Source organism: Cariama cristata, unplaced genomic scaffold (assembly GCF_000690535.1).
Source record: "Cariama cristata isolate BGI_N322 unplaced genomic scaffold, ASM69053v1 scaffold17941, whole genome shotgun sequence".
NCBI lineage: Eukaryota > Metazoa > Chordata > Aves > Cariamiformes > Cariamidae > Cariama > Cariama cristata.
Genome location: NW_009597740.1, coordinates 2,749 through 26,522, shown reverse-complemented (window position 1 = coordinate 26,522; position 23,774 = coordinate 2,749). Strand labels below are relative to the sequence as shown.

At 43.3% G+C, this 23,774-nt stretch overlaps 1 protein-coding gene across 1 annotated transcript; it reads left to right on the top strand.

The window, feature by feature from the left end:
* Positions 1–2,839: 2,839 nt before the first annotated feature.
* BMP7 (bone morphogenetic protein 7) lies at positions 2,840–23,491 on the top strand. The gene is made up of 6 exons (XM_009709031.1): positions 2,840–3,083; positions 13,964–14,112; positions 18,784–18,981; positions 20,819–20,895; positions 21,558–21,668; positions 22,899–23,491. Exons 1-6 carry the CDS (start codon positions 2,869–2,871, stop codon positions 23,046–23,048), a joined length of 900 nt encoding a protein of 299 aa, XP_009707333.1. The 5' UTR covers positions 2,840–2,868; the 3' UTR covers positions 23,049–23,491.
* Positions 23,492–23,774: the final 283 nt, after the last annotated feature.

The window sequence follows — 23,774 nt, the reverse complement described above, 5'->3', positions numbered from 1 at the left end:
ATTCAAACTCCTCAGGTAATTAATTGGAAATGACCCAGTTGCAGTATTGTCAAAGGTCTGACTAACACCCATCAAACCCAGGAAACTCAGACTTCTTGATCACTCCCCAGCTTGCCTTGTGCTGTTGTGTTTAAGGTATTACTGGGGTCTACAAAAAGTGCACGATCATATATACTGTACCATATGTTCACAAATACCAATGCACAACAGCATGAATTAAGGATAGGATTTCAGCCTTCGTAATGAAGAGTCTTGCTTTTATGAGTTCAAGTCAGACCCTTAACATTATTTTAACATAGATTTTGGTGTTTAATTATGTAATAAGATTTACTGCAGTCATCTAACAGATGTTGATTCAGGGTCAGTGTTTCTCATAAATTAGTTCTGAAAGGATTTGTTACTTCTGGGTCAGCAGATAGGTCCAGAGTGCAAAGAAAAAGGGGAAAAACAATAAACACTGAGTTGAAGGGTTTCTTGGGATTCTTTCTTCAGTTACATATCCACATATTTTCATGATCTTAATGACTATAGCCACAGGAATGTTTGCTTTAACACTAAAGATGGCTCAGCCCAAACCCCTGTATCCAAACATCTGCAAAGCATGGGAAAGTTTAAACTTTGGGGCTCTTTATTTTATGACCCTGACCATTAATTTTTCATACTAATATGACACATTTTTCTAGGACTCTGCAGCGGGAACCACTGTGAACTCTGGCAGCATCTAAAAAAGTTTCATCTTCATGTGTTTGTTGTCAGACTTTGTGTATGAAGTGCAGCTAAAGATCGGTGTTGGCCGATGTAGTTGTCATCACATATGTACACTGAAAATGTGCACCCACCTTCCTTTGAAAATTCAGCTTTGCCATGTCTTTGGAAGCAAATCACATTGGTACATCCTACCGCTAGACCTCTCTGTAATACACCCTGCTGGTGATGTTATCCATAATATAACTAAAACCACACAACATTATATTCATTCTTGTATAGTTGTGGTTAAAGGAGCTACTCCTTATTAAAATATTTTTCCTTCCCTCTATAATTTAGGTGCAGACAAATTCCTTTGAGACTGAAATCATACTCTTTATATCTTATTCTGCTGAGAATACTTTGGAGGAAAGGGATTGAGGCACATTTAAAAGTGTTAATAGGTAGCACTTACAGGGCAGCTTTAACCTGCCAAGTATTTTACAAACACTGGTGAACATTCACAATATTCCCCCACTTCAAGGTATGAGAGACAGTGATCATCCTGAGGCTCTATGAGATGTTATAGCTAGAGGTGCAACAACTTTGTTCATTCAGTGCACACTATAACCTATAAAACCATTTGCTGAACTTAATCGCCTTTGTCTTGGAAAGTTTAAGGGTTTCATACCTAAAAAACTCCTCTGAGATGAATCCCAGCTATTAGTAAGAGCTCCGAAGTATTTCCCTGAACAGCAATCACACAGTGGCAAACGGCGAGGCCTGGACTCCTTGCAGAAGTAATGTGCGAGAGGAGGAAGAGCCCGTGGCCAGCTGCTGAATCTTGGCCAGCAAAACAGCGCTGAACCTGCTCCGTGTAAGCACTTGGACACAGCCCGCTTCCCTGAGGCTCTCCACGCTCCGTCCCTGTCACAGGGGAGGCCCTCGCGAGTGCTGAAATATATTTGTACCGTGCAGTGCTGTAAATTTAAATAGCACTTTCCAGACCCAAGTTTGAAACTCCTCTTTTTCAGGAGTAATTCCATTTAAGTCAATGGATTTACACAATGGATTTACCGCTGCCAGAAGAGAATCAGGCCTGTAGAAAGACACACATTCTTTGCCAAGAAAATCTCAGAGCTAACTACTTGAATTGTGCAGTCGAGCTGCAGGGAGGTCAAGTGGACAGACAACGGGACTGGGACATATGGGAAGCCCCTGGTTCAAACCTCAGCTCTTAAAATGTCATGTGGCGTGACCTCTGCCGAGTCAGTTCATCCCCTTATACCTTCGTTTCCCCATTTTCCTTTGTCTGACTTGTATGTTTAATTTGGAATTCGTTCCAAGAAGGGTGCTTCATTTCATGTGTTGGGATGGGGCACTGACACCTCACCTCCCCCTTGCTGGAGGACAGTCTTGAAGTCTTTGTTTCCCCACAACACTGACTCTCAGCTTCAATATCCACAAGCAGTGTTACATGAGACCATCCGCTGTCCATCAGAAGACAGGCAGATCTGTCACTCGACGGGATAATGCACCATCCTAACACTGTCTTGGGAGGACTCTGGCACTTTTTGTTATTTCACGGTCAGGGTTGGGAGGTGAAAGAAGGTCCTCGTTTTGAACGTTCGCTTCACAGCCCCGATCGCTAAAGATTCTTTAAAACGAAAGCTTTGACCCTTTGGAGCGGGGCTGTGAGCTTGTGATGAATTCAGCTGGCACCGAATGTGGGTCACCGGCATGAAAAGCCTCAAGGACTGGAATTTGTGTATATATGTGAACGAGTATGCGTGTACGTGTGTAATTTTCAGAAGCAGAGTCAGGCCAAGAACCAGCACCTCTGAAAAGCCCCATCTGTTTCTTTCAGCTCCTTCCCACAGCAGCTTGGTCGTTATCGCTGGCAAATGTCCAGAGTCACTTGTCAAGCATCAGGCTGCCAAAAATCATTAAAACGCAATGGTCACCCACACCCTGTACCAGCCAGCTGTAAAACTGTTCCAAAGAGGGTCTGATAAACACATATATATGCTTATAATAGCCCAGAAAGAGTCATGTATTTCCTACGTGCTTTAATGAACCGAACAACAGCATGAGATGCTGTGATCAGATATTCTTGCCCTTTTCTGTTGTGGCAACTCACAAGCTTGTTTGATGCGAGGGTAAAGGGAACAAAGCAGGTGGCTAATGGGCTGTTTTTCTGTTTCAGTGGAGCATGACAGAGAGTTTCACCATCAGCGCTGCCACTACCGAGAGTTCAGGTTTGATCTCTCCAGAATCCCAGAGGGGGAAGCGGTGACGGCTGCCGAGTTCAGGATATATAAGGATTACATCCGTGAACGCTTCGATAACGAAACGTTCCAGATTAGTGTCTACCAGGTACTCCAGGAGCACCCGGGAAGGTGAGTGACCCACAGGGAAATCCCAAAGGAAGTGCAAGCACAGTATGTTTCTTCAGAGACTTATGTCCAATACTTTTAGAAATACTGGGGCTATCAGCAAAAGCATCTGAAGAGCTGGGTTTAGGCATCAAGGTGTACACTGAAATCTCAGTCAATGCTGATGCAGCGGGCACATAGCTGCCATGCATGGTCAGCCACCGAGGGCACGGGGAGAAGGTGCCCTACGAGCCTCCGCGTGCCCCAAGAGGCATCCCCCAAGGAGCATCCCCAGCGCGGTCGCTCTCGTCCCTGGGAGCACTTGGTAGCAGAGGAGCCAACAAGCCTGGCCGCGTGCTATTGCAGGAAAAGATCATAAACTCAAAGTATTTCAAGATTTCTGGAAGACCTGTCTTCTTCCTCCTGCCACTTATGGGTCCTGAGGTGGCAAAACCACATCCGAACGCTTCTTTTCTAATTGTAGCTTAATTACCAGTCTTTATTACCAAAGGCGTTCGAGATCCCTAATTACCAAAGACAGATGACACCATGCTTTTTATATTGACTGATTGTTTTGCATGTGCAAAACTACAAGATGAGCTATTAAATCCATTCCAAGCAATTATTAGTGTATGCCAAGCTCCCTGACAAATCCTCCAGGGAACTTGAGTAAGAACATATGTTCAATTTTTTCATCTGTTTTTAGTTCCAATTAATCAGCAATCCCAAACCATTTATCAAAGGCACTTAGTTTCATTTCCACATACTTCTTTTACCTACAAATCCTACCAAAAGTGCAATTGCATTTATTTACATGAAAAGTATTTACAGTCACATGCTAGTCAGAAGTTATTCTTTAGGACCACTAAATATAGGGTAATAATACTACAACACTAATTTAGGTTTATGAAAAGAGAAACACCAGGGATTTAAAAAGGGGAAAGTCCAAAAGGGTAAGAAAAAATAGTGTAATCAGGACTCTGGCTTTATATTTTTATAAGAGCTAATAAAAATGCAGGAAAAAAATTGAAATATGACAGGAAACCTTATCAATGGTGAGAATTTCTACTGGCTTTGTTGTATGGTAAAAGTATTTAAGCACTGGTGTGTTTTCTTTCACATCTGAGATTCTAATTTTACAGCTTAAAAATCATGGTTCTCTTGGCATTACTAATGACACAATTATTTGTGTCATTACACACAGCTAATATTAATCTATTTTAATCAAGCAATGGTAATTCAAACTATACATTTTAATGAGGCTTTCTTAAAGGAGAAGTCAACAAGCCACAAATGTGCATAGGACCCATTAGATGTCCTGCCTACCATAAGCATTTAAGTTTATTCCATCTTAGGCCCTTCCAGAGATAGAAGCCTCCCTTTGCTGTAATTCTTGAGTAGGTTGTTTAGGTGTAAACCTGCAGGGGTGACTTTTCACTCTTGGGAAGAGCAGAAACAAGAGATGTGTTGGCAGGTGAAGAGGCCCTAATCAGTGTGCCAGGGCATTAGGGAATTGCCAGAAACCTGTTCTTGGAGTAAATGTCCTTGCTCATCAGATGCCAGGGAAGTTCTCCTTCAGATCCTGATGAGTGAAATAGGTGCCCCCTAGAAATCTTACTGACAGAGTTAGGATGACATTTATTACCTTAATTTTACAATGATGCATCCACAGGTTTGTTAAAACTATGCTTAGAGAGGACTGCACGGTACCCACTGGGGATAGTTATGTGTGGAGCAGCAAGTGTTTCTACAAACTGTCTCCTTTCCAAATTCTTATTCCTAAACGAAAAAATGGATGCAAAGGGCAGGCATATACATGAAGCGCTGGCTGGAAGAGGTGAGGAAACTTGCTAATTATACAGATGTTCCAGCTACAAGATTAGATGCAATTTAACTGCATCATATTCACCACAGGAACACTGTATTTAATGAGTGTTCGTGCATATTCACCCTTTGCACACATTTTGGCACAGGCAACGGTGAGTTTTGAACAGTTTGTCCTGAAAAAATATTCCTGTTGGTTTGGATTGACCAAAGGTAAAAATATTGTCACTAACATTTGTAAAAATATTTGCTCTTTTTCTGCATTTTTCCACTGACATTTTCCAACCGGCTCTGTCACAGACCAGTCATCCAAGTCAGTGTGTCATTGGGCAAGTGGAGAAAGAAAACAAACTCTCTCCAATGTTGATCAAAAAACACCCATTCACTTTGATGCTTCCTTGGCTGTTTGTCTTATCCTGAGCAGGCTGGAAAGTCAGACCCATCTGACGTTGTTAGCAACAAGAGCAAAACAAAGCCAAACCTTCCCCCCGACGCAGGCAAGAAAACCTTTTGCTCATGTTTGGCTTTGTAGGTTCCTCTCTGTAGAGCACGGCAGGTACAATGGCCAACAAAAAAACAAATGGTTTTCCCTCTCCCCATGCTCTTATGATGATACAAGAGCAGTAGGATCTCCCAGGAGATTGCTGGATTTGCCGTTCAGGATCTGAAACACCAGGTATTCTCCGGGCCCATGTCCCCCGCCCCACTACATGCACCTCCTGGTTAAGTGCACCAAGGCACAGAAGCTCAGTGCCAGGCTCCCCAGAGGCAGCTGCAGCATCATCTCTCCTTCCGAACACAGAAAAGATCAGGACAGCTTCTAGGGCCACAAAACAAGCATGGGATGCAGCAGGAGGCTGACTGGAGATTTTTTCATTTGAGGGTGAAGAGACCATCAGATATGTTGAAGGCTTGATTTTTCAGTTAAACCTCAGTTGAGCCTCCAGTTTGGAGGGTGTGATGGAGTGTCCTCAGTTCAGATAAACCATAAGTACAAGCAGTTCAACAATTAAGGACTTGCTTTACGAGTTCAGACAGGTTGGCAGGTATCTAACCAGCAACATCTCTTGTCTGCAATTTATTGTCGGTGAAAAATACAGGCATAGGTCTCTCCAGACAAACAGCTGCACCCACAGCAGACTCTTTCTGAAATCCTGCCCCTCAATAGTACCAACGTATGAACAGAGAGTGGAAGCCGTCTTCCACCACCTGCTCAGTTGTGGGCAGATAGATGCCTAACAATCCTGGCAGTAAACCCAGCCCCATCCTTTGTAGCAGACAGGATGCCACTCTAGACTTTGACTAATAGAAATTATATCTGTCAGACTGAAGATATTATTACAGGTATTTATATGAAACCGGACTAAATGATCAAATATTCTTTCTGGCCTTTCCAAATGTATGAATTCATTGCAAGGCAAGCTTTTCAAACTGGCAACATCTCCTTTATAAAAAGGCATGTACAGCATTCTTTAGGCACAAAGCATCAGTTATTCGCTTTAAGGAAACAAGTACATTCATGAACAAAAATGTTCCTAATAAACACTGTGAAAACACTTGATGTTTTGACTGATATAACATGTCTCAAAGCTTTCATGTGCATAACTGAAAGTCCAGTGACTCATGTCCAACTTCTGTTTGGTCTTCATAATTTGGAAAAGAGTTTTATAAAACCAGCAACTGATGTCCTGAGCAGCAGGACATCAAGTCCCTGTTTGTGATCACAAACCCTGCTAGCAGGAACTAAAGGTTGCCATCAGGGAGTCGGGTGCTGCTCAAGCCTCCGTCTCCTCCCTCCTGGGTGCTGCAGGAAAGCAAAGCAGATCCCAGTGCTTGGAAGCACACATCACAGGGCACAAGGCTTGCTACAAGGTGTTGAAGGTCATTTATCTCAGGTACCCATGCAGGGAACATGTTAAAATAAAGCTTACGGATATGAGCCTGAGAAAAATGAACTTTGACACTTTTACAGTGGAATCATGAAATAGTTTGTGAACTACTTTGCAAAAGAAATATCCATTACCCTCAGACTCTCCACTATTTTTGTAAGAATTTCAAAAGGACGTAAGTGCTGAAGAAACACACAGGTATGTAGTGGGATTTCTAACAGCAGCTAAGCAGGTTGGATACCTAACTCCTATTACGATAGGAACTTGTGTATTTTCAAAAAGTACCCATGCAGTTCTGGGGCAGATTATCAGTCGAGGCATCATCCTCAATTTATTAACCTGAAGCTGCAGAAAAAATGCAGACCGTATAGCTCCCCTCAACATCAGAGCTCAATCCTGCTCATCCATCTGCACCTTCAGAAGCTAAAATACCTCATCCCAGAGTCCATCTCTGATTTCACTGCACCCAGCACTTGCACTGTGGAGTAAATCCCAACCCCTTTGAAGTCCATGGGAGCTTTGTTACTGGAGAGAATAAAGCCAGGTACTCGACCAGCCTTTGGTAATTGAAATGTAGTTGCTACATGTTCACTTCGTGACCATTATGGATTTCACAGGCTTCAAAGGCAGTGAATGATTTGAATGCTCATGTTACCAGCCCTACAGAAAAATAAGATCTTGCACGATGCATTCCTGGGTTTGACTTCCAGCTGGAACGCTTTAGTTTGTGCTTCAAACTACACTTCTGCACCCAGATCAAACCTGAGCCCCTCTCCAGACCCCTTTCTCCTGTTCACTGGAGTCTGTTTCCATGTTGCGGGTTGAAACGTGTAATTCTAGTAACTAACAAAGGCTTAGGCCCACCAACCCACAAAGCAGATGTGCCTTCTTTTGGGAGCTTTTTTAAGTACCAATGTGATTGCCCTAGGAATGGTGCAGCAAAGGAGCGTACAGTTTGTTTTAATGTTGTGCCCCAGCACCATGACGGTATTTGCAAGTACTAACAGCATCTAGAAAGTTACTGACAACAGCTTTGATTTTTTTTTTTTGGTGACTTACCTGCTAGTCAGTTGATAACTGTACTCATCTCCTAGCAAGTAGCAAGGGAACTTTGGCATGGAAACCCTGTAGCTCTCCAAGAACAGAGCTGCATCTAGTTATCTCTTTCAGACCATTCCTAAAAGCCACTGCAGCCTGCAAAACCTCTGACAAATCTTGAACTCACTCAGCAAGGCACAACTCTTCGCAAGCACTCGAGTAGCTGCAGGAGGCATTTTGCATACCCCAGTGGGCTTTTGCTCAGCTAAGTGATGCACTAATGAACAGCGATTCAATGCTGAATAGAAACAGCTGTACATAGTGTCAGAGATATGTATATAACCTCATTTCTCTCAGCACTGCTTTTACAAGAGGCTTCACATTTAACAAACATGTTGCATCTCTCTAACAAACTCCCATTGCCACTTTTAATCAGTCATTGAAACCTAGATCTTGCCCTTCTCAAACACTACATAGGAAAGGGAACATGACTACTAGAAACGCACAGAACAGAATTAAGAATCTGCTGAAATTTTAAAGTGCATTTAATTTCTCCCAAGATTCAACAAAATTTACACAGATCTGTTTCACTACTGGTACAGCCAGTTTTCAGACCAGTCCTTGGAAACCACCTCCAGCAAACGGTATTCCCTCTGTGGCCATCCCTTCACCTGGAGGAACCCCCAGGCTGTGTTTGGCTGGCAGCTCCTCCCCGGGGGCATGGGGAGGGCTTTTATCAGTCGGGAGGGAGAGGGAAGGAGAGGCAGGGGATCGCAGGCGCGCAGGGAAGGGAAGGTGTGGGAGGAGGGCTGCATCAGGTCTGTGTACAGAGGGTGTTGCAAACGTGCCAGGGAGAGGCCCAGGGAGATCCTGGGGCCCTCTCAAAGTAGGAAAGTCTGAAAAATATTTTCCTAAGCTTGTCTTTGGATGGCTGCAGCCAACTTTAAGCAATGACACCAAGCAAACTGGAATCTGGATACTACAGTTTTTTAATCCAAACAGATGTCTTCTAACCCCAGATCTCCTCTCACCCTCCTAGGATGCCCTTTCTGCCTTCTCCTCCCTCCACCTGCTGAAACCTGGACATGAATTGCCCCTATCCCCCCATGCCAGCTCAGTCCTTGGGCTGCCTGTTAGTGAGCTTGCTATCTTGTACCATGCCTGCAACCCAAAGAGCCCCTCTAGGGTTAGAATACCAGACAGGATAGGACTATGCTCCCAGCTTAGTGGCTGTGGTTCACATGCCAAGTCAATAGACATTTAACGTATCCGTGCCTCAAGTGTTTCCCACTTTAAAACATAAGCGGGAGGGTTGAGCCATATTTGTAAAACCATTCAAAGTCTGTTGCAAGGTGTCACAGTATGGTTATTGTTTAAAACACTGTTAGATCTGTAATTCCTCAAACTAGCAGATAGGGATTAGAGCAGTGCAGCTGCCGGGCAGCCTCGGTGTGCCCTTCGGGCTGGCAGGTTACCTGGACGCAGGCAGGGGACTGCAGGACCCGCTGGCAGCTGCCCACTGGCTGCTGCCAGGACATGGGCAGGTCAGCCAGGGCTCCAAGTCTGCTCCCAGCCCAGAGTGCCAGCACGTCACTGAAATCAGCTTGTCTTGCAATGTCATGAAAGTTGCTGAGAGTCACCTTCGCTGCTGCCTTTTGTCCTTCCCATCTATTTTTATCCCACTTGGAAGTGCTCATTAGTGTTTACTACCAGTTGTCAACCAGCAGCTTGAAATAACAGAGCTGACAAGGGGGATGGGGAAAGTGAGTGAAGAAAACAGATGCAAAAGCAGGGGCTGTTTAGTAAGAGGGCTACCCTAGAGCAGCGTAAACCTTATAGCATTATCGTTTATAAATGCAGAGTTTCTTCTCCTGACCTCTCTTGCTATTGCAGAATTGCCAACTCTCGTATTTTCACTGAGTCTCTCGCTAGTCCATGCTCTTCCATGTGCCCCAATTCATCAAGGCAGGTGATTAGGGGAGGTGCTGCGCTTCTGGTTTTTGGATATGTTTCTAGTGTTTATGGCTTCAAACCAAAGTGCATCCTAGAAGCTGAAAAAATACCCCAGCAAAAGGCAAAGAGCCCAATCATACTATTTTCATGAAGCTTCATGGCTGTTAACCCTTTCTCTTGTCTTAGAATTACTGCGTTGCAACATGGTAACTCTCTTCATCACTGTTTCCTTTCAGGATACTCTTACCTTTTCTGTATTTTGTTTCTAATTCCTAATTTCTCCAGTCACCCCGACAAGTCTCACTTCTTCCAGTCCTTTTCTCTTCCACTAATCACCTGTGATTCCTTTTCTTATTATATTCAGCCCTTCCACCTCCATAACTCCGGCTGCTTTCCAGACACGATCTCACCTGCATCCTCCCCAGCACCCTCACTTTGCAACACCTGTTATTCACCCTTGAGTCCAGAAAACAAGTTCATGAAGCAAATTTGATAGACCACACAGCAGTTATATGACCTGTAGATACATCTTTGGGAGTGCTGTCAAACAGGAGGTGACTCTTCTCTCTGGCATCCAGTACCAGACACTACCAAAGCATTCAGTAGACAAGTGCCAACCTCCCATCCTCATCTTAGGCTCCACTGACAGCCTGATGCTTGAGAAAACTGAACTGAAAGCTCTGAGTTTTATCATTGCTAAAAGCTTTGACGCTCCCGCTCATGTCAGAACTTTGAACACTAAGCCATTTTGATGTGATCTCAACAAAACATACTTGTGGCCTGGATCCAGACTTCATAATTTATGTAACTCTAATCTAGACATTAACATTTCCATGTCCCAGCTTAATTTTCTGTAAATTAAGGATCACATGCCTTTTCCCATCTCTTGGTCTGGTAAGAGGCTCAGTATAGTTTCTCACATGCTCTGAAGTTCTTAAATGAAGGGACTGAACGCAGGGCCAAGGAACCAAAGTGCTTTTCTGCCTCCTGGTTGCAGAGCCGTTATTCACATCACCCCAAGAATGCTCTACATATGCATACAGTTGGTAGGGAAGGTACCGGAGAGCGAGATGTGCACTAGAAACCTTTTCCCTTTGTGCTTAGATCTTTATCTCAAAGCTAAAACCCAAACCAGCCACATTAGTTAGACTTGACTAGCACTATCTCATATGACAAGTCATTCGATGGGAGCCCTCAGAGCAAATTTTGTTTAAGCCTAAGCAGAATAACATTTCTTTGCCGTGTTTATTATGTCTTGTCCAACAATGATGTCTAAAGGGCTTGCTGTCTGTTAGCTAGATTCAACACTGTTTGCCATCATTCTTCAGAGAACAGGGCATTTCACTTAAAGGGAGGTTGTTCTTTTTAAACAAACAAGAGGTTTCTTTTCATCAGAACAGGCACCACAATCTCAGGAGCCTCTGCTTGCAACACGAGTCAGGTCTTGCATCCCGTTCCTGGCTGCTGCTGGTGGGCCAGAGTGGAAAGTGCTAATCCAGGAGTGCTTGAAGTTCTCCAGAGAGCATCTGACATGGTGCCTTTTGGGGTCCAAATGTTCCAAGTGTGTGTGGGAAGGACATTTCCCTTCAGTGGGTCCCTTTGATCTCTCTCACTTCAGGCTTCCCCTCCAGGCCTATTGTTTGCACATTGCTGTAACTACAGGAAAACAAATGCATTATACAATTTCCCAGACTGACTCACCCTGGTACTTGATGCCTCATGTTGTCTGGTTACCCTGATTGCATCATGTCAGCATGGGAAGCTTAAAGGCTGGTTTTTCTGAGTAATAATACTGTAGTTGAGCAGTAGCTAAAAACAAAAAGTTATCATTATTGCTATTATCTTCAACCTGCAAACTACAAGGGAGAAAAACCAAGCAAGCCAAGTCGCTATTAACTAAACCTTGTGTGAATCATGAGTTCCAGTCAGGGGCCATGCTTAAATGATGCAGTATGTGAATATAAAAACCCTTTACTTCTGGAAACTTGGACTCAGCCATTGGAACGGGCCAATCTGTACTACTCCCTCGTCCCTGGCTCCTCTGGGATGCATTTTGTTCAATGCGTTGTAAACAGGGAAGGGCGGGAGGTGTCCATGCGGCTGTGTCATCCACTGTGGGAACAGGGCCATTGCTGCTGGGTGGGGATGAAACCCCAGGAAATTTGTTCCCCAGTTAGAGTTCAAGCATCTTACATTCCTGTAACTAATGTGTATGTGGAGGGAGGGGGTTATCCGTACTGTTTATCTTCAGCTGTCCTAGGTGCACCCAGCAGAGCTGACTGAGCTCGAGAGCAGCTCCCAACACCTGGGTTGAGTCACTCCATCACTGCACCACGGCCCCTTCCCGAACCACCCACTTTGGCTGCCCAGACATCCACCAAAATACTCCCCGCAGGATCCCCTATGTGTTAGCAAGAAAGTGTTGCAAATTCAATTCGGATGTAGGGCTTCTTCCACAAACCAAAACTTTGCTTAGAAGAAAGCAAAACTCCCTCTCCTGTGCCTTCCTCCATGGCAGGGACATGCTGGGCAAAGAGAGGAATTACAATCATTATAATCCCACATCTGCAAAAACATCTTTTGCAAGCATCAGACCTTGCCTCCTCTTTCTGAATTGAGCTGACCCAGAAAGCCCCTGCTTTCCCTCGCCTGCCCCACGCAGCACTAATCGCACCCTCAGCAGCACTGGCTGTATCTGCACGTTCAGCTGTGTGGTATCCAAAGGTATCGGGCACTGGTGAGGAAACAACAGAGTCCTCCTCCTCGTGTGCATGCTGGGCGATGTGCTCGTGTGCTCTGCAGGAACTCATTTCAGAAGTTTAATTTCATGTAAGGCAGCACAGAGCCAGAGGTGGTGACTTGTATTAGCTCACAGAGCAAAGCCTCCATCTCTTATATGCTCTGACCTACAAAGGTTGGAAGGAAAGCTAGATAGCAAAAACATTGCAATAAAACTCCATTTCTGTTTTGAGTCAGCTGTGTGGGACAAAAGCCTCTAATTTCTTGGTATCTGACAGGGAAAAGAATCACTGAAAGCTACGAGACAAAAGCCTGTACGCCGACAGCACTTCTCAAATTCACTTCTGATCACTTGATATTTTGTGCAAACCAGAGGCACTGTGTAAACTAAGATAAATATACATATTTGCACTGACAAATCAATAGTGACAAAATTAATAAGGCTTTCTTTAAGCTTTGAGGACATTATTAAAGGCTTTTCCAAGGATATTTCTTCATTCAAAAGGATATAATTACACTTAAACAAGTTATCATGTTTGTGCACTGTAAGTACAAAAGCAGCTCTTACGGGACTTGTCTAGACACTTCCACCGTGTTTCTTTGTTCTTCTTGTAAAGTCGTTTTTTTATAAAGGAACTGCACCACTATCCAATTTTTTCATCCAAGTTTTGTCTCTCTTAATTTCTGGTGCGAGAAGATTCCTTCCTTTACAGAACCTGTGTTTTCTTAAATTTTCATTTTACAGAAATTTGTCGGGAAATGTTTTGTAAATACAGAATGATTTCACCCTTTTCAAATGCACTAAACCCTCTCTATTTCGGATCTTTCTCATTTTCTGGTATTAGTGCTTCAACTAGAATAACTCAGCAGTGGCCTTTAAAAAAATTAAGCAACAAATTGAAAGAAAATTGCCACCGAAAGTAATGCAGACCTGTGACACTGCAAAGGGTTATTGCCTCAATCAATTATCTGTAACCTCAGATGAACAAATTTTAAAAAACATTACGTATGTTAATATATGGCACACCAGTGTTCCAGCTGGCTTGCACCAATGCTACAATTATGCATAAAAGTCCGGAAATTATGTGTGGAAAGGATAATGAGCAGCATTGTCTGCCCAATTACCAAGTTTGCATATGCAAACAATAATTTTGCAAATCTGTGCCTGGCAAGCGATTTTTTCTGAAGTTGCATCAGCAGCCTCGAAGGTTAACTGTAACAGCAAAGTAACCCAAAACCAGTGCAACTCTGCTTCAACCATCCTCCATTTTTTTTTGAAGAGAAGAAAAGCGCTTCATCTGAAGGTGATTAGATGGGAAAGCATGCCAGCCCAGCTCCAGCATAATCTGCCTATCGCTGAGAGGCCAACCAAGTGTGTGGCTTAAAGCATCTATGTGGATGACTACAGACAGGCCAGTGGAAAGCCTAGGTAACTGGGAATTACGCCTCTTTTTTTTTCAGGGATTCAGATTTGTTCCTGCTCGACTCTCGAACAATCTGGGCTGCAGAAGAAGGGTGGCTGGTGTTTGACATTACTGCAACCAGTAATCACTGGGTGGTGAATCCCCAGCACAATCTTGGCCTGCAGCTATCCGTGGAAGGCATTGATGGTGAGTGTCAGACATCAACATCAATCAGTGAGTCTCTATTTCAGGTACACGATTCCCAGCCAGCAGAAGCCTTAAGCATTCAGTACTCTTTCTTTGAATAGGATTTCTTAAGCACATTTTTCCTCTCTTTGCCTAAGATGGAAATAATAATAATAATAAAAAAATAATCCATAGACATATTTCAGGTTAAGGATGTACTCAAATGCTTTAGCAGATTGGTAACCTATCTGCAGTCATTTCAGTGTTAGCTATGTACGCATCCCTGTCAAGGTATGTATACGCTGCTGACTAATGTGCAGGTGGTGCAATCCCATCAAAGAGAGAGGAAGAAACTTTGCTATGTACGAAAAGATACAGCTGAGTGATGTAGAAGGCTGGTGTTAATTGGCACAAAAGTCCTTTCAAATTCAGAAAACAGCTAGGAACCATTTTAATCTCCTTTGTGGCAGTAGAAATGACTAGTCACATCATGTCTGGTTGGACTTCAAGGTCTGCAGCGTGCTTATGGTACAAACCTGTGAGGTTTGGGAATGGGTGGGAAGACCTGGCTCTGAAACATCTCCAGAAAGGATGTGTTTAGAATCAGGCAGGGAATTTTCCTAACCAGGTCTTAACTAAAAAGTCATGCTGCTTTGTATTAAAGTTAAGATTCCTGATGCTCACTTGGGGACTTGTGCAAGGAAACCAAAGTACCCTGGATCTTCTGGGGCATTCCCAGGACCTGGGACCATCTGGAACTGCCTAGCTGCCCCACAGGAGAGGTTAAGCAAAACCCAGCTCAAAACTGTTATAAATACTCTGAATGTAGTTATCTAAGGACATACTTTCATTCTCCAGATATGCATCTGTGGTATCACTTGCTGCTGTTTTTTATGCAACACTCTGACCTTTTCCAGTAAGGCTGTGCAAAACGGTTTTATAACAGGCAACCTACAGAGAGTCATTTACATGAAAGGGTGATTTTACTCGTGAGACCTACGCACAGAGAGGTGCACAGGGTTTGTTTTAACCTGCCCTTCCTGAGTGATCAGTGAATACAGAAACCCAAAACCAGATACCAAAGCAGGAGCTTCACCATGGACGTTACTAGTCCCCACCCTGACTACTGACGCCTTTTGCCATCTTTGTATAAAGATTCAAAGTCAACCTGATTTACAAATTAAAGTTAAAACAGTAAGGCAAATTAACAGCCAAGACAAGCGTAACCCATTTTCAAACACTTGTCCTTGGTTTTAGTTTCCAGTTTGCCTCCTAAATGAAATATTGGAAGTACAGAAGTTGTGTCCATGATCATGGCACATTCATTCAATTGTGGTTCATGTATAGGAAAACCATCAAGACCCAGCCCAGAGTCCCCAGAAAAGCAATAGCCAGAACCAGGCATAATCTCTCTAACATTATGGATACTACAGTATCACACTCACACTTTGCTACTGATAAAGTCTTCTTATCGCTCTGTCCTCCCCCATCCTCACCTAGCGATTTTACAGCAACATCAATCCTGTTTTCCAGCATTAAGGAGGCAGGCAGCTGATTTATGAATATGTTACAGATTTCAATGGAGACTTTTCAGGATCCTGCATCCACGGAAGCGCTGCAACGTTGCACACACTTACAGTAACTCCGCTCTGCTGGTGCAGTTGGAAGTGGACACTTAAAAGCATACAGCCAGATCTATCACAGAGAGAACTTTCAAAGACAGGAATTCCCAGGTTCAGTGAGAAGTGCATTCTCATCTGGTATTCAACTCAATGAAAATTAGGAATCTCATTTCTTTTTGAACTCCTGAGAAATCTAGCTGGGTTTGCATATGATTCCAACCCTTCACAAAGCAACTTGCTGCTTTCTCAAAATAGATTAACAAAATACTTTAATCAGCCTGTCATTAAAGTTAGAAAAGCCAACCGCAGTGTTTAAAAAGTAAATACAGAGATACAGGATCCAATTGTCTGCTTGTCTTCGATAACCAACTCCCCTGGCATCACACCTTTGCACTTGCATTTCTCCACCATACACATGAATTTTTCTTTCTGTTTTGAATGGCAAGGACATGTCCTTCCTTGCTCCCCAAGCTTCAATTTGGACTTAGACCAACTGTGTGCGCTAACAAGAAAGCTGCTTTTACACCTGGACTTCATATGAAAATCATATGCTGCAAACACAGCAGGATTTTGATGCAACACTATATGCTTGGGCAATCCCCGAAGCTTTAAGTGAATTGGAAAGAAAAAAACCCACATCTTTTCTTTGCGTCTGCCGTTACATAGAGAGATCTGTAATCATGAAGCCAATACAGTCTATTTAAAAAAAATCTGACATCTCAAGCACTGTCCAGATGAAATTATACAAAAGAAATTCATTAATTTATCTGATCTTTGTATTTCTTTATAATCTTGCCAAATAAGTCTATCAACGTGTATAACTAGGGTGGAAATTGGGTATTTGTTTACTCTTAGAAAATGGGGATCAGCTGAAGCAGCAAGCAAAAGAAATGTTCGAGTGACTCAGTAGCCTTCAGCGAGCTCTTGGCCCAGCACCCGATACGCCTTGCTCGGCAGCAGCACACGGGAACAGCAGCTGCCCACTTAGGTTTACTTAGTTTGTTACTTAAGATCCCATTTTTGACAGTATTTAAAAAAACAGCTTCATAAAAGCAGATAAAGCTGTGCCCTCTGGGCATACAGAGGCATACATGCCTTTTTTCCCCCTAAGGCAGCGCTGCCACCATACTGGTCTTGAACATGACATGTTGGTGTTACATGAGGAATTCTTGGTCAAACGCTACTGATTGCTGCACTAATGCCAATCCATTAAACACGTCAGTGTGAAGTTGGGTCCTTTCACTGCATACTGCTGACCTACTCTCTAGAGACATGGCAAAGGTTAAATAATTTACACTGGAAAAACCACAGCCATAGATGTACTTGCTAGTTTAAACAGCTTTGGGAAGCAGAAAGGCTTCTTTAAAGGAGAGGAAAAGCCATAGGAGCAGTATTCAGTGAGCTCTAACTCCTGCAGCTGAGCTTGTTTTCACGAAATAAGGCTTCAATCTGGCAAAGCCTGAGCACAAGTGGAACTACTTATATATTTAGCATTAGCTACTTGCTTAAGCACTTTGTGGGCTCAGCCTCAAATGTTTAAAATGAAAACTGTTTGGACAAGTTTCCGGAAAGTAGCTTAAGCAGAAGGTAAAGAAGTTGTTGATGTGTGTCCACATATAAATCTACATACATGAGTTTTTGCATTTGCTATTTTTGCCCAAGCTTTCCTGGTGCCCTGTCCTGAGATTCGTTTTGCTTTCCCTAGCTTGCAAGGCCTGGCCATGCTGGGCAGTTGTCCTGCTGCCAAGCTCCCATTAAAACACCTCTTGAGCCGGTCCTCTCCACAAATCCCATATATTGCAGCTTGGGACTTGCTCGCTGGGCTACCGACTTTTAGAAAAATAGAAAATGCACTCCAGCCAAGGCTGGTTCATTTCTTGGCCTTGAGCTTTGACCACAGCCCCCTTTTTCTGCATCTATCACATTTACCAATCTTTTGGCCGTGTGCAACAGCAAAGATGGAAACAATTCCATAAAGACAATAATTTATAAGCCTTGGCATTTACTTTACTCATCTTAAAATCAGCAGTTATAGAATATTACCTAGAAATATTTCAGGTTAGCAGCTTATTTTCACAGGGTAATCAGAAACTAGTAAGATAAGGACGTTTTTGTCAGTGGACTGTAGAGCCCCTTGCCTGCTCTCGCCAGCCAGGCTGCCCATCAGGGCTTCTCTAGGAAAGTGTCAGCAGTCCTTTGGCATATTTGATTTGTGGCTGACAAGGCCCAGCTCTGCCCTTAGCAAAAGGATCACAAAAGCCATTAACATAACTTTGAGTTAGCAGCAGTACTGAGTAGCTTGGAACAGAATAATTCTGGATATCATCCCTGCATTTCACAACAGCACCCAGATATCCTTTGGAGGCAAAAAGGAGAAATACTACATTTCCCACTGCCACCCCCTCCTTGTGTTTTTTGTAAATAATTGATTTAATTCTACAGAGAAACCCCCAAATCATCTTTTACCAAAAATCAAATTATTTTAAAAGCCCCCGATGAAGGAAGCATGAACGGTAATCAACAGTTTTGCAACAAAGTTATCAGGTACCGTAGTGCTGAGATACGGCAATAAGCAAAATGTCTCTAAACATCTGAACTATTTGTTTCTCTCAGCTACAGTATATCTGGAACTCTGTCAACATTTCATACAAGGCATTTTTATTTTAAGTTAATAACCTTCCAGTGGGAATTTAGTGTTCCTATGGGCTGAGTTTTATGGTGCCTTTTATAGGATCACTTCAAATTATAGGTTGGTGAACTTAAAGAAACCCCTCTAAAGAATGCAGAAAAAGTTAATGCTAAGCGGATTTAGGGTAAAATAATTATATATAGGACTATTTTATGTAACTTTTACACACAAATATAAAATGAAGTTAGCTGTGCTGAGCTGCTCTTGTCAGAAGCAGCTTTGCCGATTAAGTCCAGGCCCTTGGTGGATCGACGCATACCGACACGCCTAGGAATCGCCCTCACCAGCCAGGCAGCAGCTCTCCTCCTTGTTATCCTTACTATGTCTGCTGAAAATGGAAAGTTACTGCAGGCCCTCTTATCGGTCCATTCTGTTATTAAGGGCAAAGCATCAATCCCAAACTGGCGGGTCTTATTGGAAGGCACGGCCCGCAGAACAAGCAGCCATTCACGGTAGCCTTCTTCAAAGCCACCGAGGTCCATCTCCGTAGTATTCGCTCCACGGGAGGGAAGCAAAGGAGCCAGAATCGGTCAAAAACGCCAAAGAACCAGGAAGCTTTCCGGGTGTCGAACATTGCAGGTACAGTGCGGGTTGCCAAGTCCACGTTTCTGGGTGTGGGATAACGTGGGAACGGTTTCTCCCTCATTCAGTCTGTTTGTTGTCTCTTTGGTCTACCACTAGTGTTCAGTTGCTGGTTTGAAACTACTTGGGATTAGGGATTATTCAAAAAAAAGTTAGAAATATATTTTTTTTTTTGAAACAATGTTAAACGGAGGGATTTCTTAATTCAATTTAGGGAAAAAAAGAAAAAAGGCACCTAACCAGAAAATCTCCTTTTCTCCCACATGAAATAAATTCTCATTTTGAAATGTAAGATAATTATATTAAAGCAGTGAGTCATCAAAATGATAATATATTTCAGTGGATTGGAATCAAAATACCATAGATTTTCAGAGTTTGTGATTTTAAGTTTAGCCCCCAAAAAGTTTAGTAGTCCCAAAAGCTTTGTACAGAAGAGGAAAACCCTTTCGTTGCTCAGGAGAACTGCAGCTATTCTGGGGGGAGCTGTGCTTCCTAATATGGAAGAAAACTCTGTCAAGCTTTTGAAATAGAAACGTGGTTTAATTACAAGATACCTCAGAATAACGGGCCCTTGGTGACCTTCCCGGCAGGAACCACAGCGCAGGGCTAGCTCTGCTGAAGGCAGTGGCAAATTCCAGCTCTATTTCTGCAAGCGCTTCACTGAATGGAAGGAGAGCTTGCAAGAGTTGGAAGGAAAAGGACAACGTAGGGCACGATATCATCTTAGGTGACTCACCTTTGCCTTGGGTTGCTTGGGTTTACCCGCAAGGCTACGGGAGAACTGTTTCCCATCAGTCTTGTTGCAGCTTCCCTATATTGAACCAGGTCATTCCTGTCCTAGAACTAGTGATGGTTTTCTGCAGCCCTGGTGGAAGGTGTGGCTTCTCTCACTCGCCCAAACGTACGCATTTCTGTACCTCTCACCCGAAATCCCAGAGTCTCTTAAAATGGTTTTCCATGGCTTGTGTTCGCAGGCTCTGGGTTTTGCAGTTCTCCAAGCACAGATGATCTGCGGCTTAAGTGTGCATTTTTATAGACTATTTGCTATATCAATTCAATATTTAAAGGATAGGTAGTGGACAAAATAATTTCTGACTTCTGCAAGTAGTTTAGAGAAATCCCTGTAGTGTCCTGCTTCCAGCTTGGGGACCCCATATTGAGTCAGCTTCCAACAACAAGAGCTGAAAAGATATTTTCTGGTATTTCTACTTGGGTCTCCAGCTCAGGCTGTATGTCCAGGATGGACACAACTTTAAAACTGCACTGATAGTCATGGTTGTTCAGATCCATGATTCAGACCCATGCTCAATTCTTTGGCTTCAGCATTGTCAGCCATTGCAAGAAGTCTCTAATCTGGATCCAGCTGCACTGGACAGATTCCACATTATCTTTCTGTCATACGTTGCTTTTGTAGGCCTGAAGGTGCAACTATCACCAGTAACGCAGGTGATTCAAAGATGGGAACTTAGAAAATAGGCAGAGAGTGCCTTTCTCTATCACTCCTTTCACAGGTTCTCCTTTTATACAGTAGGCAGTAATCGGAGAGGTCTGCTTTTTGCTAATATGAGGTCAGAGGATGCCCAGGGGAGGGGAAGCTATTTTCCCAGGCCTTTTTTGGCTTTGCACAGAAAGCCAGAGGGGCATATGTATTAAACCCAGCCATTATTTTATAACTGAAACTGAAAATGTGAAAAAAAAAAAAAAGCCACAAGTGAAACAGATGAGCAGCGATGCCTCACTCCCTGGTGGGGCTTTGCTGAGGGCTGGGGGTGCGGGGGCATGCAGCGAGTGCGAGGGCAGCCCAGCCTTAAGGCCACCCCTTCTCCCCACGCAGAGAACAGCAGCAGCGACCAGCGACAAGCCTGCAAGAAGCACGAGCTCTACGTCAGCTTCAGGGACCTAGGGTGGCAGGTAAGGGCTGTGTGTGACCGGGGCATGACCTGGGGTGCCTTTGCACATCACTTATCGAGCTGCAATAGTGAGAGCAAGACAATAACTGGATTTATTTTTTTTTTAATCCCTGAGGGAAAATATTGTACATTGCCTTTAGCATGTTCAAGAAGTGCTTCTGCAAACTTAGGGTATACAAATATTTAGCGTGAGACTGGCTAGAAACTCAACACACTTAGGTCCTTTTGAGAAACTGTGGCCCTGAATTTCCTCTGGCAGTGCTGAACACACATACAGCTCTCCACATTCATTTATCAATTCTTTTAGACCTGGTTAAAGTCATTTTTGTTTCTGAAAGCTTGTACCTGCATCTCAGTGATGGGTGAAGTGATCCTTGAGGACAGCCGGGAGGACACTGCTGAATGGATAAACAACTAAACCCTGAAGTTCAGCTACTCTATGGGCACATTTGCAAAGTGGGATATGTCCCTCCAGGAAAAGCAGATGCTTTAGAGGTGTATAAGAGAGCATTAGAAAGGCCGGTGTACCAGATTTGTGTTTGCAGGCCACTGTAATTGTATGTGGATGTATGAATTGCTAGATTTATGTGCTGTTTTACTTTTTGTTTCACTGCACAATATTTCTGTCTTTCTCCACAATGTAACATCTTCAATTTAATCAAGGACTGGATCATTGCTCCGGAGGGCTATGCTGCATATTACTGTGAAGGAGAATGTGCTTTCCCGTTGAATTCATACATGAATGCTACAAATCATGCCATTGTACAGACACTGGTAGGTGCACTGTAGCTCCTAGTACAGAGTTATATCTGATAGGTGCTACTCAGAAATAAGTTTATACACAAAAAAAAAAAAAAAATCTCGAAGCTAACAAGAGAAGAAGGTCTGCATTAGCTCATTAAGGTGCCTGCAGCATCCGGCTCAACATGTCTAGCCAAGCAACTTGAATTAAGAGTTGGCTAGGAATTACTCTGTCTTTGCTGCAAGCCTTGACATGCTCTCTCTAGTTTAAAAGGGCCCTATGATAGACATCTTAATGGTGGTACAGTCCCACTGCATGGGAAGGAAGGGGCAGGATGTGAGACCCACTATCAGCATCTCTTGGAAAACCCTGTAAGGATCCACTGTATGCTGTTGCCAAAAGCGGATTGGGGGGCAGACTGAGGAAGGGGTCAGTGAATCCCAAAATTACACAGTCCAGCTGCTCTGCAGGTGTCTTTGTTTTATGAAATTGTGCAAAGATGTCCAGATGGGAGCCCTGAGCTGGCGTGTCCTCAGAAGACATGCTGGTCCCAAGTACCCCGGCTGTGCAGCATCCCCAGCTGACCTGCCTGCTTGCCCTCCCCTACCCAGCTCTGGTCCAACTTAACAGCCCAGGCTCCCTGCAGACATCTGTAGGGCACAAGGAGCCTCACCCCACCTTTTCATCTACACCCCGTGTCCTGTGCACATCTAAGGACAACATTGCAAAAAATATTAGGGGAACTGGAAGTGTCTACATTTCCAAGGGGAGAAATATCTGCGTGTTTTTCTCCTGGTAGATTGCTTTTTATTTGCTTTTTTCCCCCCTCTCCTCAGAGGTCCCACAGAAGGGAGCACAGGGCACCCAGAGCCCTCAGCCCCATTTGGGTCTCACTGCTGCCAGCCACAGGGACAGGGACCCCCGCCCAGGGCTGATGGGATTTCTCACAAAACCTCACCCACACATCCTGCAGAGTTTATCGTAACTGGTACACTTCTGCAGAACGCTGACTGCTCTGACAAATGGGAATTTTCTAATGAAAACCTGCCTTGCTGAAAGATTTCCAACTAGATGTGACTTGGGTGCGTGTGTCGGCCTCTGTACATGCAGGGGACATCTCAAGATGTTTGTACACAAAGCCAGGTGTTCAAAACATGTCTGAGTGAGTTTATGGGACAGACGGAATGTTGCCTCAGAAAGAAAAATAAGGGGGAGAAGAAGGGAAAAGTAAAACTTAACATGCCTGTACTTTCATTCCCCAGGTTCACTTTATAAACCCAGAGACTGTGCCGAAACCCTGCTGTGCTCCTACACAACTCAATGCCATCTCAGTGCTCTATTTTGATGACAGCTCCAATGTTATCTTAAAAAAATACAGGAATATGGTGGTACGAGCATGCGGCTGTCATTAGATTTGTAGGGGGGGAAAAAAAAAAAGCTGTTATTTGTTAGGAGTGGTTTTGTATGGCTATGTGGGGGTGGGGAAAAGGTTAGCACTCCAGCAATGGTTTTAAAAAAATCCCGAACAGTTTTTAGGACTGGGCTTCTGAAAGTTCAGACAATGGAACAGTTTCTGGATCTAAGTGGCATTTGAACACATTTTGTTTTAGTTTATTACGGACAATGAGCTTGTAAACTGAAACAAGCCAGAGAAACCATTTAAAATCAAATCTGCCTACAAAATTGGCTCCTACAATACATACTTTTGCAAATTAGTCTTTCTGAAGATTGCAAACTCACCAGTGTTGATTGTGAGTTAAAAAAAATAATAATCTATCCAAGGCGAGAATGTGCTGTGACTAATAAGTATGTGTAGTTCCTGTAACACAGTTTGAAATAAAATAAGTGAACAAAATATACCTGGAGTGAACAGGTATTTTGTTAGAGAATGATTACTTCAATCCCTCTGTTTGCTTCAATTTCATAAGCAAAACCAAAGATTAATTGCATGCAACTTCCAGTTTTAAAATATAGTACCCAAAGCTATATCTGGATTGACACAAATTCAAAGGACAGACTAGTCTAAGAAAAAAAAAAAAAGATATTTTCTAATTGGCAAGCAAAAGAACTGAAGAAAACAATTCCAAAGAGCAAGACTTTTTGGGTATACTTTTTTCTGTCAACAGAGAAGGAAATTT

Excerpts from the sequence above, each read along its gene's own strand:
- BMP7 (XM_009709031.1), top strand. The coding sequence starts at position 2,869 with ATGGGCTGTTTTTCTGTTTCAGTGGAGCATGACAGAGAGTTTCACCAT. Across the intron at positions 3,084-13,963 it reads CTCCAGGAGCACCCGGGAAG|GGATTCAGATTTGTTCCTGC; the intron begins GTGAGTGACCCA and ends TTTTTTTTTCAG. Across the intron at positions 20,896-21,557 it reads TCAGGGACCTAGGGTGGCAG|GACTGGATCATTGCTCCGGA; the intron begins GTAAGGGCTGTG and ends AATTTAATCAAG.